Source organism: Perca flavescens, chromosome 12, assembly GCF_004354835.1.
Source record: "Perca flavescens isolate YP-PL-M2 chromosome 12, PFLA_1.0, whole genome shotgun sequence".
Lineage (NCBI taxonomy): Eukaryota > Metazoa > Chordata > Actinopteri > Perciformes > Percidae > Perca > Perca flavescens.
The window spans coordinates 28,355,247-28,378,667 of NC_041342.1; the positions used below are offsets into that span (position 1 = coordinate 28,355,247).

Genomic DNA, 23,421 nt, shown 5'->3' on the forward strand with positions numbered 1-23,421 from the left:
TTATGGCATCTTTCCGTGGACCCTGAAGTTGTACACACAGGTGTACTCTGGATGACCCCAGTTGCTCTCAATCTGCAACTTCACAAAACTGAAGACAACTTTTTTATGACCCTGATGAGACACAAAGTAGAAAAGATTTGAAAGGGTTGGTGGTCACATTAGAATAATTAACAAGAATTAGAGGATGTGACATTAGAAAAAAAAGGAAAGGAAATCAGATAAAGTGGAGAGCAGCTGTGTAGGGTACATTTTTTTTCTGTTAGCAAAATCATGCTAATAATAATAGACTGTGAGCTGATATTGTTAACCTGTCTCTAAAAACACAAACAACCAAATCAAAAATATTGCAACGGTATCATCCAAATGTATCTTTTACAGGGCTTGAGCCTGACAATAATTTGTATTCAAATGTGCATTTCAGTCAGTCCATTGTGCCTGCCCTGCTGTACTAAAAACGTACCGGACTGTGGCCCTAAAATCAAAAGTATATTTTGTGTATCTTTATACCATAAGTGGAGAGTGAGAGAAATAGTAGTAGTTTATAGTAAAAGATGCTAGGCAAATTTTGATTCTTTTGGCTTTCCGTGCAGGAGCAAGTGACTGAATTTAAAACCTGCATGTGTGCACTGTACTGTTTAATACTCACAGGGAGTTTGAAGGTCTGTAATGACTCCCCATTCGGATCATATACAAAGGTTCCTAGGCGGGTCGCTTCACTGTCCACTTTCTTCACTCCCTGACAGACAGAAAGAGAGAGAGGCATGCCATTGAACAGCTTGTGGCTTTCTCTTTGTGTAATAGTGAAAATATGAGTGGCGTCAGTGACAGCTCCAGTGAATTTATGGCAAATTTTAAACTTACATAGACAGAAAACTCTCTTGGAGCACTGTAAGCGAAGCCAGCAGGGGATTGCATGCTTGTAATGTGACCCAGTGTCACATGGGTGATGGTGACCGGGTGGGACAGGGTGATAAATACATGTCCCCGTCTACCTGCAAAGGCCCAGCAGCGACCAGGAGTCAGAAGTGAAGAATGTCCCTTAGGAGTGGAAAAAAAGAGTTTCAGGGAAGTGTGTGTGTGTGTGTGTGTGTGTGTGTGTGTGTGTGTGTGTGTGTGTGTGTGTGTGTGTGTGTGTTTGTGTGTTTGTGTGTGTGTGTGTGGTTCCTACCTGGATAACAGTCCGGGGGTTGGCAGGTGGATACCATAAAGGTATCCCCCATAATGTAACAAGTGGCGGCTGAGTGTGATAGGTGTCTGAGCTAAGATGATGAAGGACAGTGGCACCTGCACACAAACACACCACAATTATTTATTAATTTTTAAAGATCGCAGTCAAACAGCAAATTACTCAACAGCTGAAGAGGATGATGAGGATGACTTACCCTGTGATTCTAAAGAAAAGTTTGGCATAGTGTCTGCCATAGGAATAAGCGTCTTCCTCAGGTGGAGCAGTTCCTCCTGCAGCTCTTTTAGCTGCATCTGCATCATCCTAACATCAGCTCCAACCATGTCCTCCTGCAGCTGTTTTAGTTGCTTCTGCATCACCTTAAGATCAGCTCCAACCATGTCCTCCTGCAGCTTTTTTAGCTGCTTCTGCATCACCATAACGTCAGCTCTAACCATGTCTTCCTGCAGCTTTGTCAGCTGCACCTGCATCATCCGCAACTCGTTTCCAGCCCAGTCCTTTAAGTAAAAAAAATATCTGTTTAATAGTGCCGAGGCAGGCTGGTTATTTGAGCTGTAGCATTACAAATGCAGGAACAAAACTAACATGAGAGAAATTAACACGTGTTAATCATTCTTGTGGGTCATACTGTACCATGTTCTCAGGCCACCCAGAACCCAGACAGAAACAGCTCCTGCTTGAAGCATACATGTTGTATAGACATCCCCCTGAGAGACACAAGCATCTAGTAAGGATATGTTCTACCAAAAAAAAACTATACCACAAAATGTATGCCATGACAATTCAACAAATCTGCTGTACTAGAGATTATTCTTGATTAATTACCAAAACACATTATGATCATGGAGACGAGGCTGAAAACAGTTGTCTGGCTGAATTGCGTAGATGCTGCAGAGGGAAACAGCAGATAGTTAGAGCATAATAGCAGAGTGGAAATCTTTGAGAACTAATGTGTGTATCCTTTCAGCTGCTGTGTTTACATTACAAGTTTAATTGCTTACTGTTTTCGCCCCTCCCGTTGCTGGGAGCAAGGCGGCAAATATCGTCAGCAAAAGATATGCATGACCTGTTTGAAATGGTGCTGCCTCCAGAATTGCGACGACCCCTCTTCTTTCGAAAGACCCTTAAAGATGCGATTAAATAAAGAAAGGACAGAAGTGTGAAGATTTAGAGAAAAGAAGAACAATTCATTGCATCAACCACATGCACACCACACACTTTAGTAGTAAAAGTATGAACTACTCAATTACAAACTTAAGTCCTGCTTTCAAAATCTTGCTTAAATAAAAGTACATACAGTAAGTATTATCAGCAAAATGTAGCCTACTCAAAGTATCAATAGCATAAGTACTCATTATGTGGCAGAATGGCTAGAGCTATATATATATATATCATTGAATTTTATTACTTTATATAATGTTGCGTAGTTTAATACACACAGTGCGTCACATTTTTTAAGTTTGTGTGTTTTGTATGTAAAATCAAATCTGTAACATAACTATAGCTGTCAGATAAAAAGTAAAAAATTAATATTTCCCTCTGGAATGTATAGGAGTAGAAAATAACATATACGGAAATACTAAGTACTAAGTTATAATAGTGAAGTTACCAAATCATTTTAAGCAGTTACTTCCACCTATATACACACACACACACACACACACACACACACACACACACACACACACACACACACACACACACACACACACACACACACACACACACACACACACACACACTCTCTCTCTCTCTCTCTCTCTCTCTGCAGCTTACTTGAATGGGCTCTCCTTGTATAACACCCGAGGTTCTTCATCGTTGTCATAGTACCCCATTGACAGCAAACGGCCACTTTGTCGAGCCATGGCTGCTGACTGAGACTGATGGAGAGAGAGACGGAGGGGGACTCAGTATCCGGTGCCACAACCAGTACCACATTGTAAAAATATTGTTTTAACAAATTTTAACTTAACAAGACTCAAAATGTTCTTAAGTATCGAAAGTATAATTATTAACTCAATAAGATCCATAATCAATTATGCCCCCAGGTTCACTGTGGTCATTTAATTGTATTTGTTATGAATGTTCACCACTTTAGCACAACATGAACTTATTATTGCCTAAATCCTGTTTTGTTAAAGGTATTATTTCAGTTGAGGCTTACATGATTCATATTACTTCACTAGGTTGTGGTTATCAAATTACACACCTGGAGTGGAAAACTATTCCAGCCTCAGGAGTACTGGTTGATTTCTGGGACTAAAAATATGTAATTAAACTGTTATGTGTAATCTGCTGTGTGCTCTGAATCGCATACTAATAGGCAACACAAATAGACATACACAATGCACAGATAGTGTGGGGATCTGGGGGCCCAAAGGGGCTCTTCAGCTCAGTTTTGCCCTGGGACCAGTCAATCCGGCCTTGCCAGTCCTAAATGTCCTTGTTAAACGTAGCTGAATATATATGATCGATACATTTATGTTTTCAAGAGTGAAATCTAAATGCTAACTGAAGCCTTCTCCCAACCAGACTTCATAAAGTTATTTCTTACTTTGTGACATTTACTCAAAGCTGTCTTCTATCAGTGTTTATCATATGCTATATTGATATATACAGTACTTATCAATCAAACTTATATATAAGTGTGAAAACATTAAACATATAATTGTCCCATAATATAGACCTCTGGTTGAAAGTCATTGCCAGATTTTAAGTCATCAATGTGTGTGAGTCAGGCTGATAACTGACAACTTACTTACATAACTTCATGAGAAATCAGCGGAGGGTAAACGAAGAGTTTAAATAGTCCATGGCTTGGTAGGCATGGGAAATAAACTGTGGATGAACATGACATGAACTGTCTGCAGTCAGAAAGCTACAAGCAGAATAACAGTGATGTTACATTCTATTCAGTCATAAACAGAAGCAGAATGGAGAACTAGAACCGTGGTGTTCTGTATTCTGTGCAGTACCCTTTACTCAAGTCCTGCCCCGTACTCCTGAGGTACTTGTGCTTGAGGATAATACTGTATGCTACATTGTGCATTTTAGTGGGATATACAGAACGTTTTGGGTCTCCACTACATTATTTGACTGGTTACTCTACAGATTCAGATGCTTAATACAATACATGTGATCAACTTAAAAATATGATAAAGTTAGCATGGACATTTTATTGCCACCTCAAAGTGGCAATAAAAGGATGTAAATTTCTACATTACAATTATTGCACTCAAAAATGTACTAAAATACATAAGTAAGACGTATTTAAAGTAAAAGTACTTATTAAGCAGAATGGCTCGAGTGAAAAGTGGAAATACAGTACCAACCAAATAGATTTTTTTCAACAAGTAAACCAAAATGTTCCTATTTATTTAATATATATATATATATATATATATATATATATATATATATATATATATATATATATATATATATATATATATGCTATTAAATAGGGAACATTTTGTGTGTGTATATATATATATATACATATATACATGTGTTGGGGGTGGCAGTAGCTCAGTCCGTAGGGAGTTGGTCTGGGAACCGGAGGGTTGCCAGTTCAAGTCCCCAAGCATATTGGTAGGTGTATGTGACCTGTCTTGAATGAGGTATATATCTTGTCTTGATGTATAATCAATAATAAGTATTGAGGGAAGCATAGTATGTAAAAATAGAGATCAAACTCTTTTTTTTTTTCATTGTTGTTTTTTTGATGTATGATTCACTGTTAAATCCCTGCACTGTTCTCTTTTGCACTACCACCATTGCACACAGTCTACCATAGCACCTTATAACTCTTTACATTTCTGGGAGTGATTTTTATGTATGTGAGATATATGTGTGTATATGTGTCTGTTGTGTTACGGTTGTCTAAGCTACTGGATGCCTAAAATTTCCCTCGGGGTGAATAAAGTATCCATCTATCTATCTATATATCTATCTACTTCCTGGTACCTAATCATATTGACTCACAGAAATTAATAAAAAAATAAAATTCTAAAAAATAAATAAAAAAAATAGCCTACTAACATGTAATTTAGTTTTGAAAACAGAATTGTACCAAGAATGTTTTTATATTGGGGTATTGCTCATTTCTCATTAAGGATTCTTTCACCATTGTCTGTTATCCTTCAGACGAGTCAGTATGTGAAAGCCCAAGTCTGAGATGTGTAACAGGACATACCTTTTTTTTCTAATCATGTTAATGGGTGCACCAGTGTTCAGGTTTGCTAAATCAGAAACCATTTATTTAAATCATAAACCATATCAAAGAAGCATTTCTTTTCACATTAACACATTCAGTAAATGCACATTTAATTATAGAAATGATCGATCATCACAAGTAACTTTAAGTGTTTACAGAGTAATAACAATAAAGCAGAATTACTTAAATGATTGGAGCCAAAATTAAAGTTAAATTATTGAGTAATTAATTTTGATACCATTATTGTGAACCTTGACAGATAAACACATAGGATGTCATTTTTCTGCCACTTTTGAAATCTTTACATCATCTAAGTGCATTAATGGGACACATTTGTGTTTTAGATATCTTTTACTTGTTTTGTTTTGATTATTAGTTTACCCCTTTCCCCTTTGTCCTCAATGTTTTTAGTCCATGTGGTGTTACTCCCTTTCCATCTTAAGGACCACAATGGAAACAAGCCTTTGGGCTTTATTGTGGTTTTATCCTTTTGAACACCTCTTGTTGATTGTTGTTCAATACATTTTTCATTCATTCATTCATTCATTCAACAAATGTCATACCTCATTTGACAGATTTATTTGTCATAAAACAAAACTTCCTAACATTTGGTCTCCGTTATTGCATATGTGGACGGTTCTGGTTTTGTCTTTCCCTTTAGCAGACAGGACTAATGGGCACACCCCTCTTGGGTTTATAGGGCTTTTTCATGGTAACCATAGTGATGCAGTCTATGATTGGACAGACGCTGAGGCACAAAGTGCAACCCGTGCAGCTGTCATTCACCATGGGAAGGTGGGTCTCTGGGTGGAATGTTATAGCCTGGAAAGACAGTAAGCACATCATGTTACAGGACTGAGGCAGATAAGTCTTAAAAATGTGTTTAAAATGTTGTGACAGACAGACGGACCAACATACCTGGTATCCAGAGTCATTGCAAGTCATGTAACATTTTCCACAGTTGATACACATCTCCTCATCTATCAGAGCCTGGACCTGAGAACACAGGGGAAGGTAATGGTTATGACCCGTTTTATTACTTTTTGTTTTATAAAAAAAAAAAAATTATTACTACTCAAGGTTCAGTAACACTCAGAGACGCAGGCAGGGACTTATTGTTTATCTGTGGAGTTCATTGATAACTGTACTAATATTGTGACTTTATATAAGACAAAAGCAATCTCTGGCAGAGGATGCCTTTGATTTGCTGTCTATAGATGATTACCACATCATCACATTGGTTATCCCAGACTGTGGAAACACTCTGCCTACTGAAATCAGACACGCCACATCATTAGCACCTTCAAAATCCCTTCTTACAACTTTATTTTATTGGAAAGCATTTATGAATATGTAATATGTACCTGTATAATTCTCAGAATATAAAATGGATATAATGTGTGAGAAAAGAGGGTACCTGCTCCATGTTGCTTAGATCTTGGTATGCTCCAATGTGGCGCAGCGCTCTGGCTATCACATCCTACACACAAAACACAGATGCCTACTTGGTTAAAAAGTTATTTCACAGAACAAAGCACAATACGTCCAAAGGAATCACGAGCGTATGCCACACCTTGACAGCAGGGACGGCTTTGTGGGGCGTGTTGACCTGGCGGATGTCGGCTTTTATCACATCATCATTGTTGTTTCTAAGCTTTTTCTTGTATTCGGCAATGGCGTCTGTCCTCTGCTGGAGGTATGGACCAAAGCTAGGGAGGCTCTAAACACACACACACACACACACACACACACACACACACACACACACACACACACACACACACACACACACACACACACACACACACACACAAACGTTTCATTAGAAAGCATTAGTCTTAGTCTAAACACTCTGTATAGGTTGTTGATTCACTCCTCCGTTCCAACATTCAGTGATGTTGAAATGAACTGTCATGAAATATTAGTTTTATTTGTTGACCCTACTAGATTGCGTTTTAGGTTTTAAAAGGTCCCATGACATGGTACTCTTTGGATGCTTTTATATAGACCTTAGTGGTCCCCTAATACTGTATCTGAAGTCTCTTTTATATAGACCTTAGTGGTCCCCTAATACTGTATCTGAAGTCTCTTTTATATAGACCTTAGTGGTCCCCTAATACTGTATCTGAAGTCTCTTTTATATAGACCTTAGTGGTCCCCTAATACTGTATCTGAAGTCTCTTTTATATAGACCTTAGTGGTCCCCTAATACTGTATCTGAAGTCTCTTTTATATAGACCTTAGTGGTCCCCTAATACTGTATCTGAAGTCTCTTTTATATAGGCCTTAGTGGTCCCCTAATATTGTATCTGAAGTCTCTTTTATATAAACCTTAGTGGTCCCCTAATACTGTATCTGAAGTCTCTTTTATATAGACCTATATAGGGGTGGGGGGGGCAAGGTGGAGAGTGGAGAGTGACCAACTGCCACTTTGCTAGTTAGAAAGCCATGATGTCTCTCTCTCATGGGTGGACAAAATTCTCTGGGCGGGCAAAGCAGAGAAAGGGGAGGTAACCTTGCTCCTTATGACCTCATAAGGAGAAGATTCCAGATCGGCCCATCTGAACTTTCATTTTCTCAAAGGCAGAGCAGGATACCCAGGGCTCGGTTCACACCTATCACCATTTCTAGCCACTGGGGGACCATATGCAGGCTGGGGGAACTCATATTCATGTTAGAAAACCTCATTAAGTGAAATTTTCATGCCATGGGACCTTTAAGAAAAAGGCTCAAGGGCCTTGAACCCTTTGTTGAACAGAGAGCACCATCTAGCGGGCTCAGAAAATAAAGAAAATGGTTCATGAAGCTTAATTCATGTCTTTTATTTACTTCTTCTACAGACGTAGTGGTGCCAATGGCAGCAGAAGTATGATTAGTATAATACTAATAGTAGTATTATTGGTAGTAAGAAGTGGTACCTTTCCCACTAGGTCTTCCAGTCTGGGAACAGGTTTTCCCTTTTGATGTCTCTCTGTTGGAGGAGACTGACCGTCCCAGTCCTTCAGCTCCAGGCTCTTCAGGTACAACAAGGCCTTCAGACCTGAACACACAAATCCACCATAATGGTATTATCCTATAGTTTAAATATCCATAAGTAGAAGCATCTAGATACATTGGACCCTTTTTAGTTCGGTGGTTGGTTCAGGAGGGTCGAGAGCATACAAAGTGTGTGTACATAACTTTTCAGAACTTTATAAAAACATAAAATCAATCGCAGAGTACGTCCTGTTGAGATAAACAAGGAACAAATATACCGGCCCCATGGGTAACTGTTTGAGATTTCCAAAAACCAGGAATATTACATCTTAATGCTAAATGCATGCATTTCATTGTTTAAAAGAAGGCAGTAACAGTTCATAGCCTTGTACAAATACAACTAGAGTAGAGACTTTGTCATTATTGCTCTTTTGTTGTTTTAGGGTCAAATACATTAGATTTGCTTAATGTCTTTAACATGCAGTAATAAGTTACATACCCACACAGTAATCCTCAATCACTGTGAAGTCCTGGTTCTGTATTGCACTGCACACCTGTGGGAATCAGACACAGGAAGACAAACAGACATCAACAAAAATGTTTCTTTCTAAGAATCACTGAAAAAATGTAGGATCTAGGAGAATAGTAAACGTAATGTAGTAAAAGCTCATCTACAGTGTTGTTAAACAGTAAAGGGAATTAGATTAACGTCTTAAGAAAAAAATGGATTCATCAATTTCACTAAACTGCATCATATTAACATTGACTGACTGATTTCTAGAGTGCATGAGTAAACCATTACTTCAGTCTCACCCCGGTAGGTGTGGCAGTAATATTATCACCTGTAACACTGAGGCTCCGGCGTGAAGAAACTGTAGCCCACTCTCTGCTGAGTCGATACCTCCGGTGGCCAGAATTGGAAAACCAGGAATTGCTTTGGCAATTGCTGATACTGCTCTGAGAGCGATGGGTCTGATGGCATTACCTGCACACATTGTTAATATTTTTAAGAGCTTAGGAGAAGCAACTCACTAGTGTACCTCATGTCACTTTAATTCATTCAGTCACTCAAGGATCTTTTAAAGAATAATACGGGTGTATTTTCATGTTACCTACAAATCTTACACCTAAAAGTCTATCTATCGTTATGTTAATATCACATGGCAAGGCAGAAACTCTTCCTTCATGTTGCATTTACACTCCAGCCATCATATGGGCTTGTGTGTGTGTGTGTGTGTGTGTGTGTGTGTGTGTGTGTGTGTGTGTGTGTAAACGCAATGAAGATGCATTATGGGAAGTGTAGGATCTAGCGTTTTTGGAGCTCGACCCACATCAGGGATTAAAATAAGGATATTGTGGCCTCTGCTCTTCATTTTGACCATTCCCTTTTTAATCTGTCTTTTTTGAGTCCCCTGAGGTTTGTTTGAAGTGCAATACGTGCAAAACTGTAAGTGACAGTTAAAAGGAATCGTGTACGTGTTTGTTTGTCCTTACCAGAGACCCCTCCATACGTGGTGCGTTTGTCTGTTCCAACACTCGGCCAGGGGGAGCCGTCGGCCTTCAGTCCCATCAAACCTGAGACTGTGTTGGTGGCTGTTACTCCATCTGCTCCACCTATAAAACAAAGCAACAATAACAATGATCACAGACATTCATTACACACGTTTATTGGCACATTATTTGCACTATGCAATGTAAAAATACAGTAGCCTAAATGATGTGGAGGAAAGACAAAGAACTGAGCGTGGTGCAAAAAAGTGTGTTTACCTTCATGAGCAGCCTTGGCGATGTCGACAATATTGGTCACATTTGGTGTCAGTTTGGCAAAGAATGGAATGGAAATGGCTGCACGCACCCAGCGACAGATGTTACGCACCAACACTGGGTCCTGTTGACAATGACACATAAAAAACACAAACATGTCAATACACAAACAATTTATCAAATCAAATTGTTCATTTTTTAAAGATTACACTAAATGGTGTGTGTGTGCGTGTGTGCGTGTGCGCGCGTGTGTGTGTGTACCTGTCCACAGGCCAGACCCATTCCTCTCTCCCCCATCCCATGAGGACAAGACAGGTTCAGCTCCAATGCATCTGCTCCTGATTCCTAAACACACACATTTTTATATTCCACACCTCGACAAGCCACACAGTTTGTAACATGTAAAAATAATAATTACACAGTAGTTATAATGTGCAGTACATTCTGTAAATGGGAAAGATAATGTTACTGGTATGTAATATTTCTTACCTCTGCCATCTTGGCTAGTTCTGTCCAATCTTCCTTGTTGTAACTACACATTATACTGGAGATCACCACCTGACAGAGAGACACGGAAATCTTCATTTTCAAATGTCCAAAACCAATGTAAGAGAGTGTCAAACCCTTTCTTCCATCCATCGCACATAATATTTCAGACACAAAGACTTGAAAATTGAATCTCACTATGGTGTTAGATCAAGAAAATAGTTTCACAAAATAGATTAAAATAGATTTGTCAGGCGGTCACCACGACAGATAGATCTACATCGACGTAACATAATAGGTAACCTTTGGCCTGTTTTTGCTGTTCATGTAGAGCAATACGTCCAATGTTTCTTAACAGAGTCAAGACAAAACTTTGTCCATGAAGAAACAACGTGACAGAAAACTTACATTATTAGGGAAGTCCCTTTTCAGCTCGGCAACTGACAGACACCAGTAGGCTGCTGTCTTTTCACTGATGAGCTCAATGTTGAGGAAGGAGCCTTGACCTGGTCCAAACAAATGACCTGAGGTGGTGCCACGCACAATACGAGGAGAAACATTGGTCACCAGATCCTGCAGACACACATTTATAGAGGCCAATCACAGAGACAGTGGTGGCTGTGGAAAGCTAACTGTTTTTTTTTACTGGGTTGGTAAATGGAGTCAAATTCCAGTTCCATGTCATGCATGTTTCCATTAATTCCAACATATTACCTATAAAGCTAATACAAAAGGCATTCCCTGAAACATGACAGACACAACAATTAGTCAATTAATCAGAAATCAATTGGCAATCATTTTTATAATCAGAGGTGAGCCGTTCTCTGCTGGCCAAGAGATTGTCAGAATCAGAAAATTATATTTTCACCCCCTGAAGAAGGCTGTCTGTGCCGCTACGCCTGGGTTGCTTCTCCCTATGTCATTTAAATTTTCTATTATGAAATAGCCAGTAAAATAAAGGATTTTTAAATAATTTTGAAGAAGAGTGCTTTGGATTTTTATTTTATTTTTTACACTTAATTGAATTCCCGACCCCCAAAGACCAACTTCAAACATCTGATTGAATTTCCTGAGCACCCTAGACTTTTTTGTCTTTCCAGAAAATTATATATTTTTAATTATAATCAAATTTCAAGTTTGCCCTGTTTGCTCTGTTGGGCTGTATTCTTTGACAGGCCAAAGCCTTCTAGCTGGCCCAGCCACCTACGTCGGCATTTTCAGACCAGTTAGTATACGGGGGCCGAGAAGCAAAACTAGCTAGCATCACATACCCTTAGCAGTAACGTTAGTTCAAGTTCGTTTCGAGTTTTAGATGTAAGGTTAATGAAAGAAAGGTGAATGTACTTTTTCTTCAAGCGATGAGCAGCTTTTGTAAGTTTAATGGATGTTTCTGCATTTTAGTGAAATGATTTTAGTAGCTATTACTGCTTGCTTTAGATTTAGTTGCTGCTGGTGTTTAAGGTTTGAGCAGTGTCAGTGGCCGCTGTGTCCTCGTGTGTGTGTGTGCGTGGTGGCATGTGTGTGTTGTTGAGTCCCAGCAGCTTGGCTGGAATTTGTGGGGGAAGCCTGTTGATCGCTTATTGTGTAATTTGTGTTTTTGATTGTTTTGTGGTCGTCGTATGTGTAAATGTGACCAGATGTTGTGTTTTTTTCTTTTGTTTCTTTGGTAATAACATTAATTTTGACAATATGTGATGCAGCATCCTGCCATACTGCGTAAAAGCGATGGCTTCCGTCACCGTGTATTCATGTCTCTGCAATAGTGTGTTAAAACCCTCTAGGTGTTGAGCCTTGTGTTAAATTACTTTATTCCACATGATAATGTCCTAGTGTCATGGTGAGGTTAATTTTAATCTTTTTTAATTGCTGTAGGATAACACTGAAGGCCCAGGTGTAAAACGTTTATAATCAATTGATTACTTAGTTGATCTTTTTAAGCAGAGAGTCAGAAAAAAACCATGGTACCAGCTTCTCAAACGATAATAATAATAAAAAAAATGTATAAGCAACTTTTCAAAACAAAGTTACAAAGTGCTTTACATGGTTGACCCAGGATTGATAGAAATATGAATATTTGCTGATTTTCTTGGTCAACCAAATTACTGGCAGACTTATCAACAGTCAAATTAATTGTCGATGCAGCCCCTACACTATTTTGCTACTTTTTTTTGGATGTTACCATCTCTGTTAGATATCAAGCACTGCCTTGTAGACATACCTGTGAACTATAAATAAAGCTGCAACAAACTGAACAAAGGCTCAAATCAAAATAGCCACACTAAAATGGGTAAATGGCTATAAAAGTGGGTTCCAGAAGGTTCGGCCACATTCAGATACTGTAAAGTTGGTTCTTTTTGTAAGTTACTAATTTCTTATTTTTTTTTTTTTACATTTCCAAAATGTACAGTAATATTTCCCTTTTTAGTGTCTGCTTCGGTGAAATGTATTAGACCCAAAATAGCTTCTAGGGTTTGCCCCCTAGGCTTTTTCTAAAAATACTAGAAATCACTTATTTTTGAATTATTTGTGCAACTTTATGTGCTGCTTGCTTGGTACCTTACAGTGTGTGTGTGTGTGTGTGTGTGTGTGTGTGTGTGTGTGTGTGTGTGTGTTTACTGTTTTAAACCATCTCCGACTGTACTAGGCTTTTTCTAAAAGTATTAGAAATCACTTAGTTTTGCATTATTTGTGCAACTCTATGTGCTTGCTTGGTACCTTACGTGTGTGTGTGTGTGTGTGTGTGTGTGTGTGTGTGTGTGTGTGTGTGTGTGTGTGTGTTTACTGTTCCAAAGATTCTAAACCGTCTCCGACTGTACCTTATCCAGTCCGAATGTCTTCGTTAAAGCGAAGCCCCATCCTTGTTCAAAAGCTCTTCTGATCATAGCTGTGCTGGTGGTGGGAGGGGCAGATGCCAGGCCGAACGGGTTGGGAAACTTTATCCCACACATCTCAACGCTGATGTCCACCTGATCTATAGCACTGTAGAACAACGGCAGCTTCGGAACTGGGTCCACTGTCTGTCCGTGCAGGGACTGTATAGGAAGGGAGATATATAGAAATATTTCACTCACATCATTAATATTGTATTCATGGAGTTAGGCCTGAGATAAAATCATTATGATGTACTAGGTTCCAGTACTCATGACTGTGGTGGTACTCAGAGTTACTAAGGATAATGAAGCTCTTAAACTTTACAGTCAACATCACATTCATGAACTGCGTTAAAAGAAGATCTAACATGTACATTTAAACGAGAAACAAATACTGTATAGAAAATCCTTTGGTATTGCTTATTACATTAAAAAAGGCTTCTGATGTCGAAGTGCCAACTGCATATAAACATACCACAGCACAATAACATATGTCAGATACGCACACAGAGTACCTGAGAGGTCAATTTTGTCATTTCAACGGCTTATATATTTGTATAATAACTCCATATAAACTTAAAAATCTTTTTATATGTTTGTGTAATTTTAGGTAAGAGATAAATACAGTAGGTTATCTCTGTTCAGCTGAAGCTGAGCTAGTAAGGAGACAATGGGACAGCTGGACCCATTTTTGGGTCCAACAAACGTGTGTTGAATGAACCAGACTTTACTAAGAATTGTCCTGTGGCCTGATTTATTTATTTCTTCTTCATCTGGTCTACAGCACACCTTTCAAATGAAATGGAATAAAGGATCTAAAGAAAATGGTGTGGCACACTATGTAAGGCCTATGTGACTTCTTAAAAATGAACTACAAATTCTAACCAAGATGACACATATGTGTCTTAGCTCCCTCTCACTCATGGCAGCTGTATGAGATCTGTATGCATCCCTGGATTGGAGAGACAGATTTACCTGAATGTATCTGTGAATGTGCCATGAAGCCTGTTTGCCATCGTTCACTGATTCCACCGTGGTGTTCGCCAAACCAGCAATGTCTCCTCCTGCAAACACCCAGGGCTCACTGGTCTGCATGGTGTCGGTGTTCACCTCTGGAGTACCCCAGCGGGTCATCTTCACAGGAGCCATGGCCTCACTCACTACACACAGACAAAATATCGATCAGGTTACGTATGAAAACAGGTCATCATCGCTGTTGTTCTGCAATAACTTACGGCAACAATTTCTACAAATATGAAAAGCTCAAAGACTTAATTTCTGTAATGTAAAAAACATATGCATATATATTTTGTAGTTAGTCGGTCAGAGTTCGGAAGATTGTGGCGAGCCATATTGGTTGATAACATCTATGAAAGTCATCCTGTGTTCAATAAATAAAGTAAAAAAGATTTAGATTTGGAAAATTCTAATTGTATGAAAATCATCTGTAGTAGAAATTAGCCCATTAAATACCGATATTTTATTTATTTATTACATTTATCAAAATACAAATGCAATACAACATATCAACATACAAAAAATAAACAGAAAAAAAAATACACAAACAGATCCCTTTCACAAACCAAAGAAAGATTTATAAAACATCTTCAGGTTCATATTAGTTCAGGGCAAAGCCAGAAGGCTAACTGTTAGCTGCTACTCAGCTAATTGGTTAATTACCTCGAGGCTCGTTGAGCATAGAACCAAAGGCACTGATGATGTAATCAGCCTTGAGCCTGACAATTTGGTCCTCATCTTCCTTCCAATCGCCCTCATCAGTCTGCTCGGTGCGACAGAACTGTAACCCGGCAACCCGACCGTTCTTCATGATGACCTCACGAGGAGACAGGAAGGGCAGGAACTCACACCGCTCCTCCTTAGCCAATTCCATCTGACAGAAAAAAAACAACAACATGTATTCAAGATTCTCTATGTTTCCATCTGCCTGCATATCCATCCATTCATCATCCGTACCTCCTCGGGAACAGCCCTGATGTTGGTGAATCCCTTCCTGAAGCAGACGTAGACTCTCTTGGCTCCACAGCGAAGAGCCGAGGTGGCGCAGTCAAACGCAGTGTCGCCGGCCCCCAAAACTATCACCATACCTCTTATCTCTGGCAGAGAGGAGCGGCACTGACACATACCTGGACACAGTGAGGCCGAGACAGAGACACATGGCTGAAACTGAAACAACTCTGTGAACACTGACTATACAAGATATAAGACAATTCATACAAACATAATGTTGCATATGTTTGCATGCATAATAGACATATGCATACTTTTGTGTTCTTGTATTGTTAAATGTGTCTAAACTCTGTTTTATAGTGATTTTTACATTCATTTAAGTTCATTTTATTTCATGTATGAGATGTATTTATTGTATGTATAATAGTTACAAATTTTATATTAATACTCTGTACTTTCTGTTTTAATTTGAAAAGCCTAAACAGGGACAGGGGTTGCAAATTTTATAGCTATAAACCTGTATGCATGGCATCTACTTTGTATTCTTTATAAAGCAATGTTCTATGCATTTGTCCCTTCCAAATAAACATTAAATAATAATAAAAAAATAATGATAATAATAAATAATATGGTGACGTGAGATGTTCTCTGACTCGAAAAATATACTTTTCAGCACTAAAAGATTTTTTTTAACTTGCCCACTTTTGTCTGATTTCCTATTCATACATACATGTTTGTTAGTTGAAGTGATGTCACCAGCGAAACCGCTGTGTGTGTGTGTGTGTGTGTGTGTGTGTGTGTGTATTTCCTCTAAATGTGTGTGTGTGTGTGTGTGTGTGTGTGTGTGTGTGTGTGTGTGTGTGTGTGTGTGTGTGTGTGTGTGTGTGTGTGTGTGTGTGTGTGTGTGTGTGTTCACCACAGTACCTTTCTTGCTGGCTGAGGCCACCATGGGCAGAAAGTCTTTAGAAGTGAAGAAACCTTGATCCATAGTTAAACTCTGGAAAATTGGAGCTCTGTTGGCCTGAGGGAGACCTGCAGACACACACAGACAGATGCATTGTAAGAAATAAAGAAATATTGTGTATTTTAAAATACGGTATGATTGTCAATGGCTCCATTATGACTTTGAGCAATTAAACAAACTTAAAAGCGAAGACTCACAAAGATTTTCTGTATCAAACCATGTTAGCATAACAGCTGAACCCACTTAAACACACACATGGACATATTGTGCAATAGTTACAGATGGATTAAAAGGTGTCAAACCCCAATAAATAAAGGTTTGCAATGCACATAGGCTACATAAGGCCAAATGCAAAGCTATTTTCTGTCATTAAGAGGCGCTCACCAATCCCGATGAAGACAGATTTAAATCCTTCCTCTTTTAGGGACGTCAAAGTCATTCCATTAACACCTAGACCCTTCTCACACACCACCTGGTTTGTACACACACACACACACACACACACACACACACACACACACACACACACACACACACACACACACACACACACACACACACACACACACACACACACACAAAAACCCATTTAACAAGACTGTGTAAGGAATGAAATGATCAGAAAGGTCTTAACACATCCTTATTGTTGTCCTAATGTTCATGAATATGCAATATTGTCCATATTTATATTTATATTTTCTGTCTAACATTGGACTGACAATAGATTTCAAAGGTTTGGGATCATATTTGAGTACACGTTGAGTCCATTGAGACGATCGACAACCAAAACAACAGAAAGAGAAGACAACCAAAGACTAGATAAACAAACAAGTATTTAAATACTCTGTGTATTACAACATTTTACAGTATGGACACTAAGAGCACTTCAAAAATGATGTGTGAGTAAGACAGGAGTTTCATACCTTGACTCCCAAATCCTTCATCAGGTCTATTTCAAACTGGACGACCTCATAGGGAAGCCGGAACTGAGGGATTTCGGATGTGCTACAGGGAGGCAAACACATTTGTTAAATGTTGAATGTGTTTCAAAAATTACTGAACATTTAGTTGCCAAGTATCAAAATAGTCAGAGGACCTAGTCAAACTTTGTCAAAGATTTTGATGGATTAATGCCAAGTTTGTTTTCATTTTTGCAGTCATTGAGGATTTATGTTTTTTTATTTCTCAGAATTTGCTGTATCTTTAGCCCTGCTTTGTATAATTATGTGTATAAAAGTCCTGACTTAAAACTAATTAACAATCAAATCCTTTTGTTGATACAATATAATATCATACTATATAATGTCTCTTATATCATACTTAACAATCTTTGATATGATATGATATGATAATGATTATGATGATGACAACGACGACGAGGATGATGATATTTTACCTTAGGCCTCCAATGTACTTCTGTTTCTCAAATATGGTAATATTATCATATCCAAGACGGGCCAGGAAGGAGGCACAGCTGACTGATGCTGGGCCACAACCAATTAGAGCTATAGGGGCGTGGTAAGACTCTGGCATCTCATTGGCTGGTGGCAGGTCAGGATTTCTGATCTGAGGGATTCCCATCTTGCTAAACACCTAGGAAGAAAGAAGCACGCACGCATATTTGAATTAATACACTTGTCAAGCCCTTTAATAGACTCGTAGACATTGATATCGTAACACTGATATACATAACTCTCAACACAACATGGCTGACTTTAAAGTGAGCCTATGCACCTCTTGCTGAACAGTGGCCACAATTGGCAACAAAGGGACGATGATTTATTTTTATAATATATTGTACTGCTTGTAGAAATGACTCTATAGTTAATTGCCCACTTACAAGATTAATCCTCAGCTTTTGACTGCAAATGATGATGCCAGTTACATAGCTATCTATCTAGAGCCTATATTATCTAAGCTAATGTTCATATCAGACCAAGTAAGGCTGTATCAGTAAAAACCCTGAGTGTGCTTAATTGACCAACGGCGCTTAGGAATATACTTTTCATTTAAAAGAAAGATATTTTTTCTCTTAAAAGTTACATGTTGTTGCTTTAAAATTAACCTTAATGTAATACAAATAATTTTTTAAACCCAAGTTTAGAGTAAGAGTTTTTAAGACACTGCTGTATGGTTAGGGTTAGGAATTACAGAAACAATTATTATTTTTTGGGGCATTTTTTAGGCATTTTATTTATACAGGACAGCTGAGGACATGACAGGGGAATGACATGCAGCAAAGGGCCACAGGTCAGAGTCGAACCCATCGAGGCGTTAACCTCTATGGATGGGCGCCTACTCTACCAGGTGAGCTAGCCAGGCGCCCAGAAACAATTTGTCATACGTTTTATACTTATTATTTACAGCTATACATGTTGTACCTCAGTAGCAAACTGCTGTAGCCCTCCGATATTAATGGGTCCCTCCTCAGAAGCATACAAGTTGCAGCCGCCCACACACAGCTCTGATGTGGGACACACCATTCCACAGGTCAAACCCAGGGGATTGTCAGAAAGGATGGCTCGCGCTGACCCATAGTAGTTCTGGTAAACACACAAACACACACACACACACACACACATAGATATACACAAACATGAATGATACAATCGTAACATAAATACTACTTATAATTTTCTGTATATTTAACTATATATTTGTTCTTAAAATCTTCAAAACCATCTTCCACGGCATTGAACTGTCAAAATGGCCATGTCTATGGATGCATGAGTGTGATGTGTGTATATACAGTATTTTGCGTTACCTTATTAGAGATGCTTGTAATAAATGACTTTATGTCCAGGTTAGTAGGGCAGCTCTTCTGACAGGGAGCATCCACACATTTTAGACACCTAAACACAGAGTTTACTTTAATTTAACAGTTTAAAACTAAGTTATGAAAAATCATTGTTCCAGACTAGTCAAAGAAAGCAGCAAGCATCACGGCAACTATAATGGGAAGTCAACAATGTACAACTTTGTTTTAATTCGCATGCACTGCTGTCGGCCACAGGTTTTCTATTTGATGTTATCATTGGAAATATCACCATCAGTCAACAAAAATTAAATCTTACAAATTTACAGCTTGTACTTGTGGACAATCTGTAGCCTGCTAAACGAGAGTGAGTTTGTGAGATTGGGTGTGTGTTACACGTCAGTTGAAAGTGTTATTTTATCTTTTGCAAAATAGCGAAGTCATTCATTCTCACCTCATTGCTTCCCGTAGTGCTCCGCGCTCGCTCAGCGTTGTGTGTTTGATATCGTCAAAGTTGTTCTCTAACTTCACACAAGACTGAAGAGTGGAGGAAACAGAATAAAGTTATTTAAAGGAAACGGGGACAAGAGGAGAAAAAAAAGTGACAGACGTGGAGGAAGAAAACATTGATCAAATGCTATCGACTAAACCACACAACCAAAGCAAGTGTTTGTGTGTGTGTGTGTGTGTGTGTGTGTGTGTGTGTGTGTGTGTGTGTGTGTGTGTGTGTGTGTGTGTGTGTCTGGTATACTTACATTACAGTTATGTTCAGGGTTTCTCTTCCAGTGTTTCTTTTCTTTCTTTTTGCTCGCTGTGGATATAATTGGAGCATGACTCTTCACCCTGGGATTTAGAGCCAGGATGCTCTGTAGAAAATAAGGGAAAATAGATCAAAACATCTAAAAAAAAAAAACAACCTCTTGATTGTTAGACTCCGATAGACACAATAGTAATTGTACTATATGATTGTTAGACTCTGTAAGTACTTGTGCAAATTGTTGATGATGATTATAACAATGAATTGTTGAGATCTGTTTAATACCGCCTCGTCTGACTAGTTTGGAGCTTGCTTTCTTAACTGGATATATAATTCTGTTGTAACAATATGTTAGTATGGGACACAATTTGTTTCTTCATTTCTGCTCTTGTGTCTTCATACCACGGGTCACATAACCTCAGAGCATTGACCTGGCAGTTTGTCATTATCTTATCATCTTGACCCCAACCACTCAAACAAGCAAACTTCCTAGAATGCTCAATAGTTTCAGTAGATTTGCCAGCAGATCTCTCTGGGCTATAAAGACAGATACCAGTAGTAGTTCATGAGTAACAGGTGGAAAGCAACTTTTAAAGTTTCACACTTGTTAGCATTTTTACATTTGTGAACCGGACTTGGGGGGATTTTGTTCTGCTGTGCACTCGTATGAATGACAATAAAGTTCATCTTGAATCTTGTTCATTTTGAATCCTCTTGAATTATTCCTCTACTTTTTAGTACTTGGCGATCAAACTGATGTTTCTACAAGTAGAGTAAGGCTTTTTGAGTTTCTATAGGCAGCAAAGTAGCCCCTTGTTAGGCCTCAGATTATTGTTCTGTCTAAAGTTATGGAGGCTAATCCCCAAACTAAACCAAAACAATAATATTTGAAAAGTACATATTTGTATAAAAATCCCTCCTTAAAGTGCCTAAAGATTGTTTGTTTGAATTTGCTGATCAACATCATTTATTATATAACATAGAAAATGCACACCAAGAGTTGTAGTGAGGTGCTATTCACTGTAAGTAGACTTGAAAGCAGGAAAAATAGTGTTGCACAACTCTGGCTCCATATGGATTTCTCTTTTAAAAGGTAACATTTCAGCCCCTAGGCCCAGGGCGCCCAAACCTTTTTTAAAGAGTGCCAGATTTGATAATGTGAAGATGCTCGGGGGCCAATGGTCCCTTCATCACTGAGGTCATTAAAGAATGCAAGTTACATACAGATGCAATGATCTATAACAATTTTTATTTTCATTCTCACAATTATCTTCTTTTTTTCAAATGGCAATGTAACCAAATCAACGCCACTCAGACGTGAACATATCTAAAATAAACAAAAACTATTCTGCTTTACTTTTACATCTGTAATCAGATAACCAGCCATACTGTAAGGAACACCTTAAACTTGAAGTTGATAAATATCTTAACCTCATTTTTAACATGACTTACTGTAAATAATGCAAAGTTTGTTTACATTTAAGCTTACATATGACTCTTGTCTTGTCCTTCACAAACCCAGGCCGCAGGCCGTGATTGGCCCCCGGGCCGGACTTTGGACATGCTTGCCCTAGGCCTTGGTCAAGTTCAACATATGAGGGGCACTTTTTTTTTCCTACTTTCAATTGATTTATAGTGACTTTAAACTACTATGATATTTTAAAAAAATGTATACCACAGATTTATACTTAAATAATTTAATTAAATAAATAATTTTTTTTTAAACAATAACAAAATGTATAGGCTTACTTTTTCATTTGTATCCTTACATGACTTAAAATGAGTTTGTACCATAATGTGTGAATTTATATTATCAAGATTATTGTCAGATATGTTTTTGTATTGTGAGTTTGAGGTAGATTTCCCCTCCGCGCAAGGCTACTGGCCACCTGTAGATACACAGTATATGAAGAGAGTAGCCTGAATAGAGAATCCTGTTCAAGAAACAGATACACATAACTTACCTCAATGTCTGGAGGGTCTTTACTCAACATGATTCGGTCTGGTTTGGGAATGAAAGCTTCCGAAAGCTTTCTGAAGATCTTTTGGCTTTTGGATTAGAGGTCCGAAGCACTGTCCGGGACGGCTCCGCTCCCAAGTTCAACTATCTGAGAGCTGACCGTCCTTATCAGGCCACTGCTCTCACTGACCGTTACACAACAAACTGGCTGTTTAAGCCCCCATATGTTGTCTTTTCTCCGACTACTCAGTCGATAAGGAAGTTTATGTCATTCTCTGTGGATCGAAGTTCAGCGCAGCACTGGACAGCGGACTTGTTTCATGGGTGCATTGGTCTTGAGCTCTGGTTAAATCAAACAGTAACTACAATAAACAGGAAGGTCCAAACTCCACCCTGCATTGCATAATTTTCTTTTTAACTCCTTCCTACCTGTCTCAGGGACTCCAGTTTTCTCTTCCGGTTTCTATGCACACGGCTACAAGGCAGAAATGAAATCAAGATAGGACAGTTAATAGTATAAGGTTGTTTTTCTGCAATCCAAACTTAGGAGAGGCACTGTAGGGAATCTATACTATTTGTATGGATGTTACTGTTTTTTTGTTGTTGTTGTTTTTATAAACACAGATAAAAAGTACCTTGAGGTCCAGATGGATATGTTGCAGGAATGGAGACAAATATCTCAGTGTTACCTCTTCATCCCTCTAATTGTCCCATCTCAGTTCTTCTTCATCTCACTCTTTGCTTTCCCTCGCATCCTGATTTCTTTCTCCTGCCTGTCATCTCCAGCCTCTCACTCTCCTCTTTCATTTTTCTCCGACTCTTCCTCAGTCTTCAAGTCTGCAGCATGTTTCTGTTGTTGCTCAAGCTGGAGAAAAAGGCACCTTTGACTGACCGTGTTGAAATGTAACTAAGTACATTTGCTCAAGTACTGTATGCTTAAAGTACAGATTTAAGGTACTTGCACTTTACTTACCCTTTTCTTTTTATGCCACTTTCTACTTCTACTCAACTACATTTCAGAAGGAAATATTGTACTTTTTACTCCACTACATTCATCTGACAGCTTTATTTACTTCGCAAATTGAGATTTTTGCACACTGAATACATGTCGTTTATAAAATACAATCTTTTGTTATAAAGGAAACTAACCAACAATATAACGGCCTACAAGCCCAGCTGAAATGATGAGACCAACACAGAACTGTTTGGATCGTTTCCAGTTTCTAAAATGGGAGGATTTTTCTGCATTGAGTACTTTTACTTTTAATACTTTAAGTACATTTCCCTGATGATACTTACATACTTTTACTTAAGTAACACTTTCAATGCAGGACTTTTACTTGCAGAGTATTGTTACAGTGTGGTATTAGTACTTTTACTGAAGTACAGAATTTTACTGTATGGGGACAGTTCAAAAAAGATGTGACAGTTTTCCTCAGTGCTATTACAAAATGAGCATTTAGACTCAATATCCTGTTTGTGTGGCATTAGTACTTTTACTTAAGTACATGAAATACTT

At 38.4% G+C, this 23,421-nt stretch overlaps 2 protein-coding genes across 2 annotated transcripts; both read right to left on the minus strand.

Moving 5' to 3' along the window:
• On the minus strand, positions 1 to 4,059 carry LOC114566010 (SUN domain-containing protein 2-like). Its single transcript, XM_028594350.1, has 10 exons — positions 3,949 to 4,059; positions 2,963 to 3,066; positions 2,188 to 2,309; positions 2,012 to 2,074; positions 1,820 to 1,893; positions 1,383 to 1,683; positions 1,169 to 1,284; positions 862 to 1,038; positions 647 to 736; positions 1 to 111 (listed from the first exon to the last, which is right to left on the minus strand). The coding sequence occupies exons 2-10, from the start codon at positions 3,049 to 3,051 to the stop codon at positions 1 to 3; spliced, it is 1,143 nt and encodes a 380-aa protein (XP_028450151.1). The 5' UTR covers positions 3,052 to 3,066; positions 3,949 to 4,059.
• Positions 4,060 to 5,495: 1,436 nt separating this feature from the next.
• On the minus strand, positions 5,496 to 22,348 carry dpydb (dihydropyrimidine dehydrogenase b). Its single transcript, XM_028592878.1, has 25 exons — positions 21,907 to 22,348; positions 19,941 to 20,051; positions 19,640 to 19,722; positions 19,195 to 19,282; positions 18,812 to 18,973; positions 17,827 to 18,023; positions 17,354 to 17,435; positions 16,815 to 16,902; positions 16,391 to 16,498; positions 15,473 to 15,642; positions 15,179 to 15,389; positions 14,474 to 14,658; positions 13,445 to 13,660; positions 11,037 to 11,201; positions 10,632 to 10,700; positions 10,404 to 10,487; positions 10,146 to 10,266; positions 9,873 to 9,992; positions 9,221 to 9,363; positions 8,878 to 8,932; positions 8,321 to 8,442; positions 6,976 to 7,122; positions 6,820 to 6,882; positions 6,321 to 6,398; positions 5,496 to 6,224 (listed from the first exon to the last, which is right to left on the minus strand). The coding sequence occupies exons 1-25, from the start codon at positions 21,934 to 21,936 to the stop codon at positions 6,060 to 6,062; spliced, it is 3,063 nt and encodes a 1,020-aa protein (XP_028448679.1). The 5' UTR covers positions 21,937 to 22,348; the 3' UTR covers positions 5,496 to 6,059.
• Positions 22,349 to 23,421: the final 1,073 nt, after the last annotated feature.